This window comes from Microtus pennsylvanicus, chromosome 11 (genome assembly GCF_037038515.1).
Source record: "Microtus pennsylvanicus isolate mMicPen1 chromosome 11, mMicPen1.hap1, whole genome shotgun sequence".
Lineage (NCBI taxonomy): Eukaryota > Metazoa > Chordata > Mammalia > Rodentia > Cricetidae > Microtus > Microtus pennsylvanicus.
Window position 1 is genome coordinate 35,742,936 of NC_134589.1, and position 16,588 is coordinate 35,759,523.

A 16,588-nucleotide genomic window follows, 5' to 3' on the forward strand; every position below is an offset into this window, starting at 1 on the left:
TGCGGTCCTGTGCCTCCTCGTGAGGCACTGCAGCCAGCCTGTTAAGCTTTTAGGCCGCCAATGACCTATCTGACCGGCTGATAGTTTGCAATAAACAGTGATAATAGGAGTTTTCACACCACGACAGCCACAAGTCAGGGGACTGTTTGTGTGGGGGAGGGCTGTTTTTGGCTTCCTGTTGGAGAGGGGGTTGTTACCAGCGCTAGCCAACCCGCCATTAACAGTGTTAACACGATCCAAGGGCCTCTGTGTCAGGGGTCTGGAGAGCAAGTCCTGTGGTGGCCAGGGCAGCAAGCTGATAAGGAGATGTCAACATGAAGGTGCCTGGGGGAGGCCCTGAGGCCCTGACTTATCTAGCGCCAGAGTGCCCAACAGAGGCAAACAGAGTACTACCCTATCTGCATGTCCCCGAGTCACCAAGAGGAGGAGAGTTGAGAAGAGAAGAGGGAGGTGTTATGGGCAGAGTGACCTGCTGGAAATTCTCATCTATAGGCACCGTCCTTCCCTGGCCATCCCTAGCCAGGCCTGTCTTTGTGTACTAGCAGGTGGACATATTCGCTAGAGAGAAGGAAGGGGACTGGTTGGTTCATTTTTATTTTATTTGCTTACTGACCTAAAAAATTGGCGGCAAATTAGAACAAAACAAAACAAACAACCATTCATCTAATAGAGTCAAAAGAAAACCAATGGAATCTCTTTTGGTGACCATTTGAGGAAGAAAGTGGAATCCTACTTCTGGAGAGAAATAAAAAAGGGTATGGGTGGATCTATGCTTTTGACCTGTGGGGTATGCCATTTTAATTTCCTCTTTCTTTTTCTTTAAATTCTTTTTAATTTCACAAGCCTGCTTATTAAGATCGCAAACTCTCCGGAGTCCCTCAGCTGTTTGGCAGATGAATCACTGCCAGCTATGCTCAGGTTACTCCCAGAGAAGCTGAAGCTCTAGTGGCTAAATATCCCTGCCCAACTGTCCACCAGACGAGGCTGAGGTGGCCCCGAGGCTTTGAAGACAGTGGTGGCAGATGAGACCATTCCAGGGACTCTCAGCCCTCGGAAACGGGAGCTCAGGGACACACACTCTGGTTCATAGGAACCACGGCTGCCCAGGAGTCCTGACGTCCAGAGCAAGGCTGTGCTATATAGCCATGGTTCAGAAAGCATCTGTCAGTTGGGTTAGCTCCCATGGAAACTGCACTGGCATCTGGCAAGGAGAAGAGCTGCTATCTGGATGGGAGAGCAGAGGCTTTGGGATGAATTCTCTATACATCTGGGATGTGAGGATGCAGACGGTCTATACACGTGTATGCCTGATGGAGGGGTACACTCTGCTACAGCTCTGAAGGTCACATCTCCTTTCCTTGCAGGGGAAATGGGAGTCAGACTAGGCCAGGTCTCTGAGACAGCTGCCATCTAGGGCCTGACAGGGTCTCCCTATCCCTAATTTAACTCCTCCCACCCATCCACTGTATTCTGTAGGTGCCAATGACTGTCTAGGCAGGAGGTACTAAGCTGTAGAGGAGCTACACCTCTGCCCTTTCAGTGAAGGAGCAGAAGAACTAGCCCAGAGATGCAGGGATGGGGAACCTCGCCGCTGAATCTAATACCCACAGAACAGCGGGATGGATTGCCAATGTCAGACCCAGCCATCCCAGGGATTCTAAGCTTCTCCCTACTGGGTTCCTCTTCTACAGCAGAGTGGAGCAGGGCTGGGACAGGTCACATGGGAGGTGACGCTCCTCGAGGACTCAGGATATAGAGAGAAGGCAGGCCTGAAACCTGGGGATCAGGACCTGTTTATCTCATTGACCTCAGCAAACTAGGGACAGGGCCTGTTGGGTGGGTGTTAACACAGGGCTGCAACATTAGTAACGAGAGAGAGAGAGAGAGAGAGAGAGAGAGAGAGAGAGAGAGAGAGAGAGAGAGGAGAGAGAGAGAGAGAGAGAGAGAGAGAGAGAGAGAGAGAGAGAGAGAGAGAAATAGAAGAGAGAGAGAAATATTTAGAAATAGGAGAGGCACAGGAAGCCTGTGTAATAGCAGAATGGAGATGGGATGACTGTGTGTGTGTGTGTGTGTGTGTGTGTGTGTGTGTGTGTGTGTGTGTGTGTATGTGTGCGTGCGCACATGCACGCACAAGGGAGTAGGGTTATATGGGAGTAGGGTTCACTTCTAGCTAAAGGATGTCTTAAGATTACTATATGGATGTAGGAAGCCACTCTGGACTTACCGGACTCTCAAAGGTACCAGTCTGGGGTGAAAGGCACGTGAAAGAAAAGTTGTATGGTGTATGCCTGAGCTAGCTCTGCCTGCTTGCTGGCAGGTCCCAGTCCCCAGAGCCTGGAACATGAAGGGGAAGGTATGCTACTACTCATGTCTTCCTTCTCCTGAGGTGTTTTGCTGGGTTTAACTAACTGTCTGTCTGTTTCTCTATCTTTCTCTGTCTTTCTATCTCTGTCTCTCTCTCTCATAGAGTTAGGGATCATGCAGGCCAGGCAAGGACCCCGATGCTGAGCTATAGCTCCAGGCCTACAACTGTATTTTTCAGGGTATTTCTGGGTGTTGCTCTAGGGGGAGAGGTGGCTCTGCTGGGAATCCTCCTTCCCACAGGATTTTCTAGTATCAGAGCCTTCTGGAATGAGTAGCACCCAGAGTGCTAAACTACGGAAACAAATGGTTAAAAACATGCCCTCTCCCCTCCAGCTCAACCCCAGAAGTGCCCGTCACAACCAAATCAGGCTAGAAGTCTGCCGACAGCTTTACCTGTTCCAGATCCTACAGCATCGCGGCTTGGTGACTCGGCCATGGCATCTGCGAGCCGTTCCCGGAGGCCCTCCTCTGTGTGCTCCATGGAGGACATGTGTCGCAGGCCAAAGCCCTCAGGCCAGCTCCCACACACCTCCAGCAGGGTCACGCTCCGGTCGAAGGTACCTGCAACACATATGGGATGTAAGCACAGTGATATATTACTTGTGTTTGAATAAATAAAACTTGCCTGAAGGTCAGTGCAAAGCAGCACACTGGTCAGCCATACAGGCCAGGCAGCGGTGGCACACACCTTTAATGCCAGCAGTCACCCTAGTTAGTCACAGAGGCTGGGCAGTGGTGGTGCACACCTTTGATCCCAGCACTAGAGAGAAATATAAAACGGGAGGAGACAGGTCTCAGCTCAGTCTCTTCCTGAGGATTCCTGGAGGCAGGATCGCCATTTCAGTATGAGGTAGAGGTAAGAGCCAATGGCTGGCTGCTTTGCTTTTCTGATCTTCGGGTTGGACCCCAATGTCTGTCTCTGGGTTTTTATTAGTCGTGCTACACATAAGATGTTGAGACCAGACCTTCCGAGGGCAGACTATTCTCTGTCTACCTGCCACCTACGGCCTGGCATGCCCAGAGCCAGCTTAGCCTTTTAACCAGAAGGATGAAGGATGGGTGGCTCAGGAACAGGGGTGCGTGAGGCCGAGAACATAGCTCATGCCCCTGGGTTGGAGAGCACACTTCCAGGAATGACAGCTATGTGGCTGAGGCGCCTGGAGTTAAAACGGTCTCTTAGGGGTCTCCAGAGACTTCTGAGAGCTCGTACAGAGGGAAGGAACCCCTTCCCAGGTTCATCCCAAATAACCCTGCTGTTCCCTGACATAATCACTCTCCACCTACAACCTCAGGGATGGCGATAGGGGAGGGATGTAGCTCAGCTAATCGACGCTTTCCTAGTACACATGAGACTGGGCACAATCCCCAGCACCAAATTAAGAAACCCAATGACATGCCTGTGAGCCTAACCCTTGGGAGGTAAGAGGCAGGAAGATCATAAGTTCAAGGTCATTCTCAGTTACAGCTGTGACTTTGAGGCTAGCCTGGGCTACACGAGGCAATGTCTAAAATAAAAGGCGGCCTGGGGAGATGGCTCCATGACAAAAGTCCTTGAACGTGTGCTTGATGACCCAAGCTTGGATCTCCAGAACCCAGGGAGTAGCAGAAACACCTATAATCCCAGTGTTCCTATGGTGAGATGAGAGACAGAGACAGGAGAGTCCCTAGAAGCTCGTGGGTGGGCTAGCCTGGTCCACACAGTGGTGAACAATAAAGGGACCCTATCTCAAGAAAGGCAGAAGACCAACACTGACACCCGAGATTGTGGTCTGACTTTCTTTCACACACTGTGGCACATATGTAAGTGTGCACGCACCCACCACCACCACGAAGATTAGTAAGAGGGGGTTATGCTGTCTAAGCTTAAAAACAAAAAAGCTTCCTTAGCCACTGTACCCTAGAACGTATTCCCAGCCTCATTTATAGTTGCGGCTTAGCGAGGTCAAGAGCTTAGACTAAAAGCAGGCTGAGACAGACTTGGTGCCAGGACTCAGATGTGCTGATGCCTCAGGCTGGAACTCGTTCTACCTCACTGCAGATCGGCTCCCAGCCGTCAGGGACATGGGCAAGTGCAGGGTACCGTTTCAGGGATGTGGGCGATAGCATCTTCGGCAAGGGTCCTTTCTTAATCCAAACCTGCTCCCGAGTTCCAGAAAGTACACTGCGTTCCGCTGAACCCAAGATTAGACGTTATGTGCAAGACCACTTCAAAGTTTGAGTTCAGGCGACTCGATTTTACTCTACGGCAAGTTCACGGAGAAAGCTTATTTCATCCAGCCTCTCTCGGAAAGAGATTATGGTCACAGTCTGTTGCTTTAAGCACATACCATTTCCCCCTCGATTAGGTAACTGAATCCACTACATTTATTGGGGCTTGGTTCCTGCCAGCTCCAGGAGGACCAGGAAAAAAAATGCAAATGCCGACGTTTCCCCAAAGTTAAAAGTACATGAAACACACACTCTTTATCAGGTCTTGTTTCTCCTCTTTGATCAGCCGTCAGAAACTATCTTTCCGCGGTGGGCAGGACTGGGCAGTGTCAGTGCACACTCGCTGCCACTGACAGGTGGTAATAGAGAGGGTGCGAGCCCCAGCCCCGGCGGGCGGCCCTGCCTGTGATAACGGCTCCAGCATGGAGGTGATAACCTTTAGTAAACACTCCGACAGCCGGTGCCTTCATACATCAGCAAAGTGGGCCCGATAATCCTGAACTCTCTGACCAGACAAAGGCCTCGGGCTGGCCGGCTGGGATTTATATGTGTGGCAAGGGTCAGTGCCGGCTCCTGAATTTCATCAGGCAAGTTTGGCTTTGATTTATTTCTCACCTAATTGTGAGGTAGATTCCTGCACAGGGAGAGCGGGCAGCATCTACAGAGGTAATTCCCCGGGAAGGGGCCTGCCTTGAGAGTGTGGTCCTTGCCATCAGTTTATCAGGTGGGACCTCAGCGTTGGGAGCGGCCTTCCATTGGACAGGATTCGGATGGGGGTTTGGGGGGCCAGGCACTGGAACTCAGGGGTGGGGTAATGAGTGCCCCGATCCTTAAAGGACCTAAGCTGAACTATAGCCATGCACTAGCAGGAGCCAGGGCCACAGTTGACACTCCAATGTTAGCAACAGCTCCCAGGAGTGTGTCCCCAAGGCCATCCACAAAGGACAGAAGTAAGCACGCAGATTTCTTCCTCCTTAGTCATGTGGGGGCTGACAGGCGAGCATTCTCTGCTCTCCTAAGCTCACAGCAAGGATCCAGAGCCACATCTCCACTGCTCCAAAGAGCCAGCAGAAGAGAAGGTCCACCTTTCTCTCTTTACTTAGCTTCATCTTAGAGTCTGGAAGCCTGGGAATGGAGTGGCCACTCTCGTCACAACAGCAGGGTATCTGTCACTAAAAGGGTGTTGGTATGTAGTGTTTAGAGGTCAGGGCAGGGAATTGGAAGCAGGAACATGAGGATGGAAGCCAAGTCAGGGAGACAGAAAAAAAGTCAGAATAAAGTTGTAGCAAGAGGGGTTTGGGGAAGAAATGGAACAGACAACAGGAAGGCTTTGGGAGAGAGGGCCCAGTCCACAGATAGTAAAAGCCAGAGGAATATGTACGTTTTCGGTCTTGTTTTTAGGATAGGCTCTTACTATGTAACCCAGGCTGGTCTTGCTATGGCAACCTCCCTGACTCAGCCTCCTACGGACGGGTTGGGATTATAGATATGTGTTACCATACCCCCTAGTACATAATATATGAAGGGACAAAGTAGCAGGGGAGTCATGCGTGGGTGTTAAGAGTTGGGACTGGAAACCGACCTCGGCTAGAACGCACAGTCTCTGACCTCTACAAGCTGCTAGTTCTAGGCAGGCGCCTCAGACCCTGTACCCACCAGAACTCATGCAAGCCCAGAGCCACTGTGGGGACCGAGCCAGATAAAAGGACGCACGTGACACATTCGTGCTCTGCACATAACAGGTGTGTTTGTGGACATGGCAATACCACGCGGAATGGCTCAGTGGGAGAGTCTTTGCATAGCACGTGGGAGGCCCTGGGTTTGAGTCCCAGCACTGCAAATAATAACAATGACAGCAACTATCTTGATGACAACCATAGCGCCCCTGGAGGTGGCACCACACATTTCAGCCGTCACAATGACCCTAGCATGGGCACCGAATGCCTAAGTGACACACCTGGAGTCTGTGAATGACAGCTGTGGAACGTAAGCTTCCCCATCACCCTGTTAGCACCCATGGTGCTTCCTTTAGTGGCACCTGCTGCAGAGAGCAGGTACAGGACAGATCACCTCTACCGTCCTAATGTGTGTTGAGAATGCCTGTCATCTTCAACCGATGCTTTTTAAAAGGCTGCTCACCCTGAGACCAGCCCACGATCCTTGCACTATCGTACTCATGACTCACCCTGTCTGCCTGATGAACTCAGGAGAGCACAGACCAGCAGCTCTAATCGCTTGGCATGGGCACAGCTAAGAAGCAGTCCATGGGAGAACCCGAGAGCCCAGGAGAGGCCCTCCTTCCTCTCTGTTGTCCTGAGATGCAGAGAGATAACCGCCTCCCTCACCCTGCTAAGCGGAGGCCCCGAGGAGGCTCTGATACCCTTTCCTGGGCAGCCACTGTCTGAGGAGCCTGCCATACAGGAGTGAGAGCAGGGCAGCAGGAACGCGGGGATCAGCAGGTGCTGGGTGAAGAGGCTAAGCCCTTGGAGGATGAGGTCACTTCTGGCACTTAGGAAATTGCCCATCTTGTCAGTGTTGACGGAATAGCTATCCTTCGTTTGACTGGCCCAGAGACACTCCCTTGGACAGGGATGTTTGTGTCCCATTACAGAGACAGGACTGTTTCAGGGGGGCAGCAAATGCTCACCTAGAGCAGGCTATATGCAGAGCTCAGGGTACGCGCTTGGCAACCAGGGCCTGTGCTGAGAATGTTTACGAGGCCGTCTCATGCCAGCGGTTCCGTCCGACTCACGCATTCATCCAATATTGATCAGCGTCCACTCTGATATGAGTCAAACCTTCTTCTAAAGGATGACGAGGGTGCGTGAGGGGAAGGTGCTGAGTCCACAAAACTATGCGAGCAGCAGCTACTGATGTCCCCTGAGCTAGAGGGCCAAGAGGTTTTAACTGGTCTTCCTTTGGGAACTCTTCCCTCTAGGGTTCTCCCCTACCCTGTTAGTCTCCAAGTCTGATCTGCTGAGGAAACTTCCCCAGGGGCAATAAACACAAACCCTCAGGCTCTGACAGTGTAGCTGGTACTTTATCCTTTGCAGCGCAGGAGGAGAAAGTTATGAGTTTACCAAGAAAAATGTGTGATTGGGTCTGAGCGTCCAGCTCAGAGGCAGGGTGTCTTCCCAGCTTGCTTGAAGCTTTACATTCAATTCTCAACACACACACACACACACACACACACACACACACACACACACACACAGAGAGAGAGAGAGAGACAGAGAGAGACAGAGAGAGAGAGAGAGAGAGAGAGAGAGAGAGAGAGAGAGAGAGAGAGACAGAGAGACAGAGAGACAGAGAGAGAAATTGGAAGATATGTACCTCTAGGGCTGGGATGTGGTGTGGCTCAGTGGTACAAAGTCTGTCTAACAGATAGGAACTATAAGACCCTACATAAGGGTTTGGTCTCCAGCACTGGGGAGAAAACAGTATGTTTATGTATAGAACATTATACAAATAACTTCAGTGTGTTTAGGGATGGACTCAGGGTAATCTGGGGGCCCTGGAGATCACCCCATCCACACCCCATGCTGTTCACAGGCGCTGCCCTTCAGGTGGTTTGGAAGATCCTGAGGACTTGGATACGCCTGGGGTTGAAGGAGTCCAGGATTCTAACAGTCATGCTCACGCTAACAGACTTGTAAACCGACTGATCACGGTCACCTGAGAAAGGTGACAGTTACTCCAGTCAACAGCCTCTGGACTGAGTGCCAGAGCCTGAACATCTAGGGTCAGGACAGGCAGAAAATAGAACTGAGATTAAAAAGGAGGAGAAAGGATTAAGATGGCAGGGGCGGCAGAAAGCGACCGTGGTGGTCCATGAGTTAATGGAACTGCATAGTTCACCACCCAAGTGACATCACAACCATCCTCACAGGGTAACGCACCACAGACAGGTCTATGGGGATGTCAGTAAAAACACATTCATTAGGCCTTCAGTTACAAAGACGCATGGTGCAAGCAAGGCCTGGAAGCTCATGCCTGTAGTACCAGCACTCAGGAGGCTGAAACAGGAGGATTGCTATGACTTCTTGGCCAATCAGTGCTACAGAATAGACCCTGTCTCAAAGGAAAAGGGGGTGAGTGTGACTGTTATAAACATGTATAAAAATGTCCTTATGTAACCCAGTACCATGTACGCCAAGGGGGTGTGGGATGGTTAAAAACAGTACTCATAATTATGTGCAGTATAATAGTTGGTAGTGATAATGAACAGCTGCTCCTATTTATACATCACTGCTACTTTAGAGAGCATATTTCTTTTACTTATTAAAAAAGCTGACTATAAAACTATGATGGGTTCTGCATGCAGCAGACTCCCATAGCCTGTGTGTATTGTATCTCCTAATTCCAAGGGACACCAGAGCTGCGTGCCTGTAATCCCCCTACTTGAGAAGTTGAAACCAGAGGATCACAGCGAGTTCCCTGTCTGGATTATATAGCAAAATCCTGCCAGATCAAAAAAAAAAACAAAAAACAAAAACCAAAAACCAAAAAACAAAAAAGGGGCAGGGAAAGACAACATCAATGAGTGACTTGTATGTGCTATTTTGATTGTACAGTAGGCTCAGGGTGGTCACACAACAAACGGCCAGATGACAGACACATTTCTCAGAACCCACCCATTCAGCACATGACAGATGGCTGTACGGTCTATACCCAGACAGATGTGCTCCATAGCAAGGGGGTCCCGACTCCAGCTATCTGTTATGACTCACATGCATGTATGCATAACATACATATATTTTCACTCAGATTATTTCATGATTTATGACAATGAGTAATCCGTGCTAGTCCCATATGCAGACACTTGGCTGTGGAGTTTGGGTTATGGCCATGAGGTTATTTTGAAAAGATCTACTCTTCCAGCTTTGGAAATGAACTAAGAAAAAAGAAAGGTAAAAACAAAAAACAAAAAACCAGCACGGTAAAGAAATACCTGAGCTAACAATGAATGTCAGGAGACGCTGACTGCCAGGTTCCGCGATGGTGACACATTGTCATGCTTACCAAAGGCCCTTAGAGCCATGGCGAGAAAGGACAAGTTGCTGGTCAGAGACTCACAGAGCAGCCTGCCATGGATGGCTAGTTGGTTAGTATACGGGGTAGGGGTGGGGCTGAATTAAACAATGGGAAATTAATGGCGGAACTGTTCAACAGTGACGGGGTCACTAAGCATTTCATGGTGGTCTAAGGCAAAGCAGTCACCAGGACACAGAGGACAATGCACACGTCAGAAGTTAGAGCAGAGACTACGAATCAAGACATTGTAACCACCCTCTAACACACCAGGAGCTGGAAGAGGCAAGGGAGAGTTCTCCTCTGGGATTTGGGAAGGAACATGACCCTGAAGATGCACTGATATTAAACTTCTGGCTTCTAGAAATGGCAGGTGATACATTTCTCTCGCGGTTTATTCTCTTCTGTTCTGAGACAGGGTCTCATTATGCAGCCCCGCTCGGTTTGAACTCACTACGTGAACCAGGCTGGTCTCGAACTCAGACACCGACCTGCTTCTGGAACCAAAGGGCTGATATGAATGACGGCTCAGATAGCAAAAGACTGAAGGAAGCAAAATGTTGGGAGGCCATTGTGGATGGAGCTGTCACACCAGGCCCTCTAAAGACCGGAGCACATCAAATGGAGTCGCTCGTGATAAACGGCACAAGACTAAACTGACTGTAAGGATGTGGAGAGACCTCAAAACAGACTAGTTTTTCCTGAAAACAGGACACTCCAGTCTACTTGAGTCAGTGTAATAATCCATATGACCTCGAGAAAACAATCTTTTAATCTGTAAAAGAAAGTAAGGAAGCTTCAGTAACCTGATGGTCACCAACTGGCTTCCCCACTGCTGTTTCCTTGCTCCATCTTCCAGAGCCTCTGTTTGACACCACCTGTGAGCTATTGTTCCCATCTGTAAGGAGGAGATGCCCCCATTCATAAAGCCAAGCAAATATCAATTGAACTTGGTTTTGTTGTTGTTTTTCGAGATAGGGTTTCTCTGTAGAGCCCTGGCTGTCCTGGAACGTCAATTGTGCTTGTGACTAAGCTTGTTACGATGCTGTGTTTGGGTGAGCACCTTGTAAAATGGTACAGGGCCCACACAGAAAATGACATCATGGCCCGTGAGCAGCTGTGTTGAGGGGCATTCTGTGGAAAGCTTAGGAAGCAGAGGGAGTGTGGGAACTCTCAAATGAAAACAGTCTGAGGAACCTGAGGCAGGCAGTGGCCATGTCAGCCTCTGGCCTGGGAACTCCATCACTGAGGATGGTTTGCTGATGTGGGGAGTCAGAGCACATGAGTGGGTATGTGTAGTGAGCCGGACAGGACCGCCATTACAAGATGGCGCTGACATCCTGTCTTGTTGGAAATAAACAACTCCATATTTGGCTATGCCTTTGAGAGCTGCGCGTCCCCGCTTCCCACATGCGCAGTGGATGAGGATCCTTGAGCCTATCCTGATGCGGTCTGGTGTCAGCTGTTGGTGGCAGCCAAACACAGGGCGACCCGTGTGCCAATTCCCTATTTAAGCAGCTGCCCAAGTGCCCTTCACCCTTTCGCTTTATGCTCTCTCTCGCTTTTCCCCTTTGCTTCATGCTCTCTCTCCCCTCCACTTCCTGCCCCTTGTTTTCCTGCCCCTCTCGTTTCCTGCTCCCCATCAATCAAGGGCACTCCAGTAAAGCGTGTTCTGAGTAGAATCCTGATGTGGTGGTCATTCTTTCTCATCGGTCTAGAAGTCCGCCACAGGTATGTGTACCCCACTTCACTGGGGATATCTTCTGAGGCTCAAGTGGCCCCAATGAATGTTACTTCTCTTACATCTAATGGTCTCTCACACCTGAGGGTGGGGACAGGAATTTCCATTCCCCCTCTCTTTTTGAGACAGGATCTCACTATGCAGCCCTAGATGGCCTGGAACTCACTGTGCAGACCACACTGGCCTCAAACTCACAGAGACGCACCTGTTTCTGCCTCCTGAGTGCTGGGATTGAGTCTGTACCACCACACCCAACAGCTCCCTACATTTGTAAATAAATAAACAAGTAAGTAAACAGGATCATAAGGACCGGCTGAGGCAGAATGCAGCTGACAAGATGGCAACATTACCTGAAGGGCAAACTGGCGATATGTATTAAGACCAAAGCTACGCCCAACCTTGCAGCTAAGGGTGCCCCTTCTGGGAATGTACCAAGGAACTGATCAGAAAGCCAAAAACCCTTCATGGATCAAGATTCTCACTGCCATTCCAACACGGCCTTTCAAGGTGTGTGTGAAGTCTTTGATTAGGTTATCATTTTGCAGTGGTTATCAGACCGTCACAAAGAAATGATATTAAAAGTGAAGATTTTATTTTTTGTGGTGCTGGGATTTGCACAAAGAGCCTTGTCCGTGCACCCTACCACTGAGTTGTGCTATTCCCTGTGCCCTGAGAATGCTTTTATATTATGTTAAGACAAAAGTACCTAGTTGTGGAAAAACATTCCACAGAATATGGGACCAGGGCTGCAGAGATGGCTCAGGGATTATCAGCATTGGCTGTTCTTGTAGAGAACACAGGTTCAACAACTCCCAGTACCTACATGGTGGTTCATAGCTGTCTGTAACTCCAGTTATAGGGGATCCAACACCCTCTTCTGCCTTCTGAGAGCACCTCGAAGCGTGTGTGCACACACACATACACACAATTAGAAACATATTAAATTAACAAATAAAAACCTAGGACAAAATGTTAACCATGACTACCTCTAGGTAAGCTGGAGACAAGTCTGCTATTTATTTCCTACCATCTTACATGTGTTTCCTGTAGTTTTTGTAACCAGGGAGAAAATAGTCAGGAGAAAATGGCTTGAAAACAGCGTAGAAGCCAGGTCAGGAGGCCGCGGAAGCATGCGAGGGAGGGCCTGGACCTGCTGAGCTGCCTCCCCGGCAGTTCCTGCACAGGGCTTGACTCGGTGGGAGGCAGGTGAGCTCGAAGCTCCTCGCTGACTCTTCTCCCAGTGGCCACGGCTGGCTGCACACAATGTTGACTCACCCTGTGTACACACATTATTGCTCTTTAAAGTGTGTCAGGAATGTGGACCAACTTGCACTGAAAAATGGCAGAAGCCGTTCTACCTCTGTACAAACTCATATGACAGGTCAGAGAAGGCCAGAAGAACAACTCTGGAAGGAGTCTATTTGAGAAGGCCTTTACTTGTGTTCCCTCTGCCCCAATCCTCTGGATAAACAGGGCAGAGCTACCAAGGAAACATTCTTCCATGACCGGCCAGGGATGTCTGGGCCCTTGACACAATGCTAGGTCACCAGGCAGAGCCCCTGTGGTCTGCCTGTGGGTCTGAGAGCAGTCATCACGATAGCCCCAACAGAGACGGCTCTACGCTCAGACAATCCTGGGCTGTGGCGAACAGGAGAGCTCTCCCTCCCCCGCCACCCAAGGTGGAAGCAAAGGTACTGTTTCCTGGGGTACACTCTGGTGTGCTGCTGAGATGGAGGGCCAGTGGCCACCAAGCCCCGGGTCACAGCTCCTACAGCGAGGCTCACAGTGCTCTGCCGCACAGATTCAGGAATCGAGCAACACCATGGATGGAAAAACTTCACTCTGATCCTGGAAGAACTGTACTCTTAGGATAGCAAGTGCCCAAGCTGGCTTTTCTAGGGCAACCCGTATAGCAAAGAATGAGGTCGGAGATCAGAGGGATACCAAGAGCGAACATTTGCTGAGCCTGTGTGGGACAGACATAGGCAGCTGCTTTACGTAGACACTACCTCATTCAGAGGACACCTACGACTCAGGCTGATGCTATGACTTCCAATTTATAGACCAAAGAACGGAGGCAGAGAGAGGTAGATGATGATAACATGAGGGATGGCCAGGGTTCTGACGCCGGGGTCTTCCAGAGCCAAGACCTGTACTCTGCCCCCAATGACACCTGTGATTAGATTCAGTGTGAGTCAGACCGGAGCATTCCCACTAAAAACACAAAAGTTTTAATACACAGCCTCAGTGTCCATGAGGGAGTTTGTTTCCTCTTTTGGTAGCAAGTGTCCTCACTGAACCAAATCCCGAGCCCTCTATTCCTGAGTTAGAAGGTGGAAGTGTGACTTCTGTCCTCCACAGTAAAGCCCATGCGAAGTGCTCAGCTGAGAATTCCGAGGTCGAACTCGGGGCCAGGAAGCCTTGGATCAATTACTCAAGAAAGATGTTTCCTCAAAACTCATTAGCCAGCAAGATGGCGCAGCAGGTTAGGGTGCTTGCTGCTGAGCCTGGCAGCCTGAGCTTAATGCCTGGGGCCCAAATGGTAGGAGGAGAGAATTGACATCCGTTAGTTGATCTCTGACCTCTACATAAGCATACTGTGGCATCCACCGCCCCCAAATCAAATGTAAACCAACCATCCAGTGTTTATAACTTCTTCAGGTGTGAAAGCAATATCTATAGACACAAGTGGCTTGTATATTTGATGCTTGACTCTCCTCTCTGAGAACCCTCAGTTCCTCAGGAGAGGCTTCTGTTTCCTCAGCAGGCTGAGGTTGTCTGCAGGCCTGGCTTTGCAGGGCCTGGATGCTGCCTGACCTGAATGGCTTTCATAGGCCTGGGAGGGGCAGAGTGAAGGTCATTTTCCCAGGGTAAACTTGTGGCAATGCTTGTGTAAGGAAGAAAGGAGTAGGTCCTGTAGGAAGGGGAAGGTCCTCGATGCTGCTGAAGGTACTATAGTGGACTGCTAATTGCTAATCGAAAGAGTTAACTAAGTAGAAAATAGATTTTAGAGAAATGTGTTCTCAGTTAGGTGTGGTGGCACATGCCTCTGATCCCAGCAGACAGATCTCTGTGAGTCTGACGCCAGTATGGTCTACAGAGTGAGTTCCAGGACATCCAGGACTACGTGGATGGACCATGTCTCACAAATAAAACTCGTCTGTTGCCCAGGCTGGCCTTGGGACTCCTGGGCTCAAGTGATTCTGCCTCAGCCTCCCGTACAATGCCATTTAGCTGGTAAAGTGCTTGTCTAGCATGCGAAGTCTTGAGATTGCTCCCAGTCCTGCATAAACAGGGCTGAGTGGTACATGCCTGTCACACTAGCACCTAGGATGCAGAGCAGGAGGAGCAAGCATTCAAGGCCATCCTTGGCTACCTCCAGAATTTGGGCTAACCTTGGCCCAAGATCCTATTTCAAAACAAACAAGTAAGGGAACAAGGGAAGCCGATTCTGAGCAGCAGAGGGCTTTGGAGGAAGGTCTCACCAGTCTGCTGTCCACACATCAAGTGCAGTACAGAGAAGGGGGGGGGGGTGCCGGGGCCTGTGCGCAGCCAGCCAAAGCAGTGCTGTTTGCACAGGGGGAGTTTCCTGGGGCTAGGGTGACTGGGGCAGAAAGCGGGGACAGAGTGGGTGAGAGGCCCCTGGAGCCAAAGCTGCTCGGAACACCTCACACACTTTCACTTAATGACTTCACCCAGACTGTGGTGTCATAGCAACTTCCTCCCCAGACAGACCCTGCCGTGGATTCCATTTCACAGATGAGCCTACCAAGGCTCTGCAACCACCTTCGAGGCTCCCAGTGGCCACTTGAGGTAGGCAGAAATTGACTCACTAGGTAGACCGCTGACTGACAGGTAGTTGCTTGGGACCCTTGTCTTCCAGGGACTTCTCTGACAGCCATGCCTCTTGATCTTGTTACATACAGGCGTGGGATGGGGGCTCAGCCTGGGCTTTCTTGAATTGTTCACGTAAGCTGTGTCCCAGGCTCTTGCTCTTCCATACCCGAAACAGCCAGTACCTGGGAACTGTCATTTCCTGTCTTCACATGTCAAAGCTTTTTGGCTGGTCACGCTGACTCAGCTACCCGGGCATGGAAGCCAGGAGGGGGGTAGGGGAAAAGTCGAGAAGCTCAGGAACACACACGGTGAGCAGCGAGGCATAGAAACTGTAACAATGGCAACAATACTCCGCAGCGCCCTCAGTGCGGTGCCCTTCCCATCGCACTTTCCCAGGTCTGCATGCCCTCCGTTCTCACAGTACCCGGGAGAGCGACAAGAAGACAGCCACCAGTTCCCACCGTGTGCCTGGGGAGGCTCAGGGCGGGGCAGGGGTTAGCATGGAGAAGTCCAGTCTTGTGCCCGCACATCTTTCCTCCTCAGAATGTGGTCCACCCTGCTTGGAGGTTAGTTAGACAAGTTTCAAGGCAGACGCAGAGGTGGTTATGGGCAATTCTAGCAGTAAGAAGCAGACACGGGGAGGATCTTGTGTTTGAGGCCAGCCTGGGCTACAAAGTGAGATCCTATGTCAAACACATCTGGAGGTGGGGAGGGGAGACCTACACTGGATCCTACCCAGGTTTACTGCATCTCATAAGAGCCTGAGCATGTAACTTAGTGGGAGCTTGCCTAGCAAGCAGAGTCCTGGTTTAAGCCCTAGTACCACATAAACAGGGTGTGGTGGTAGAAACTTGTAATTCTTGGGAGGTAGAGGCAGGAGGATCAGAAGTCCAAGGTCATCGTTGACTAAGTGGTGACTTTGAGGCCAGACCCTGTATTCACACACACACACACACACACACACACACACCCCACCTCCAGGGCACTCAGCACATACTAAAGCTGAAAAGTCCCGACTTTTCCCCCCATAGCCTGTCTTTCTCCTAAAGCAGTTATTAGCTGTCGGTCTCTTAGTGTCTAGCTGGTTCCCAATGCCCTTAAAGCAAGGCAGTTGGGGCTCAGGTTGGGGATGGGACATGGCCTGTGTCAGAGGCAGGACAGGCGCTTTTGTCTGGAAAGCAGACCTGGGTTGCCACACTGGCTTTTTTACCCAGTTGACACTCAGTGGGTCTCCGTTTCTTTCCTCCCCAGTCTGTATGTTTGGAGCTCAGGCTTCAGGCTCCTCAGCAGCTGTCCTCTTGGCTCCATAGAGCCTCAGTGTTGAGAGTCTTAACAACAAGTTAAGTTCCGGGTTTCTTAATTAACACTCTCTAGGTAACCTAGGGAACTTCCAGCCTTGTGCTCCTG

At 50.4% G+C, this 16,588-nt stretch overlaps 1 protein-coding gene across 8 annotated transcripts in view; it reads right to left on the bottom strand.

The window, feature by feature from the left end:
- Positions 1-16,588, bottom strand: part of Bcas3 (BCAS3 microtubule associated cell migration factor) — a 499,936-nt gene that overhangs the window by 20,877 nt on the left and 462,471 nt on the right. For all 8 annotated transcript variants that reach the window (XM_075991231.1, XM_075991234.1, XM_075991235.1 and 5 more), the window contains one exon: positions 2,758-2,925. In XM_075991231.1, the coding sequence (XP_075847346.1) occupies positions 2,758-2,925 (168 nt within the window). The remainder of the gene's footprint in view (positions 1-2,757; positions 2,926-16,588) is intronic.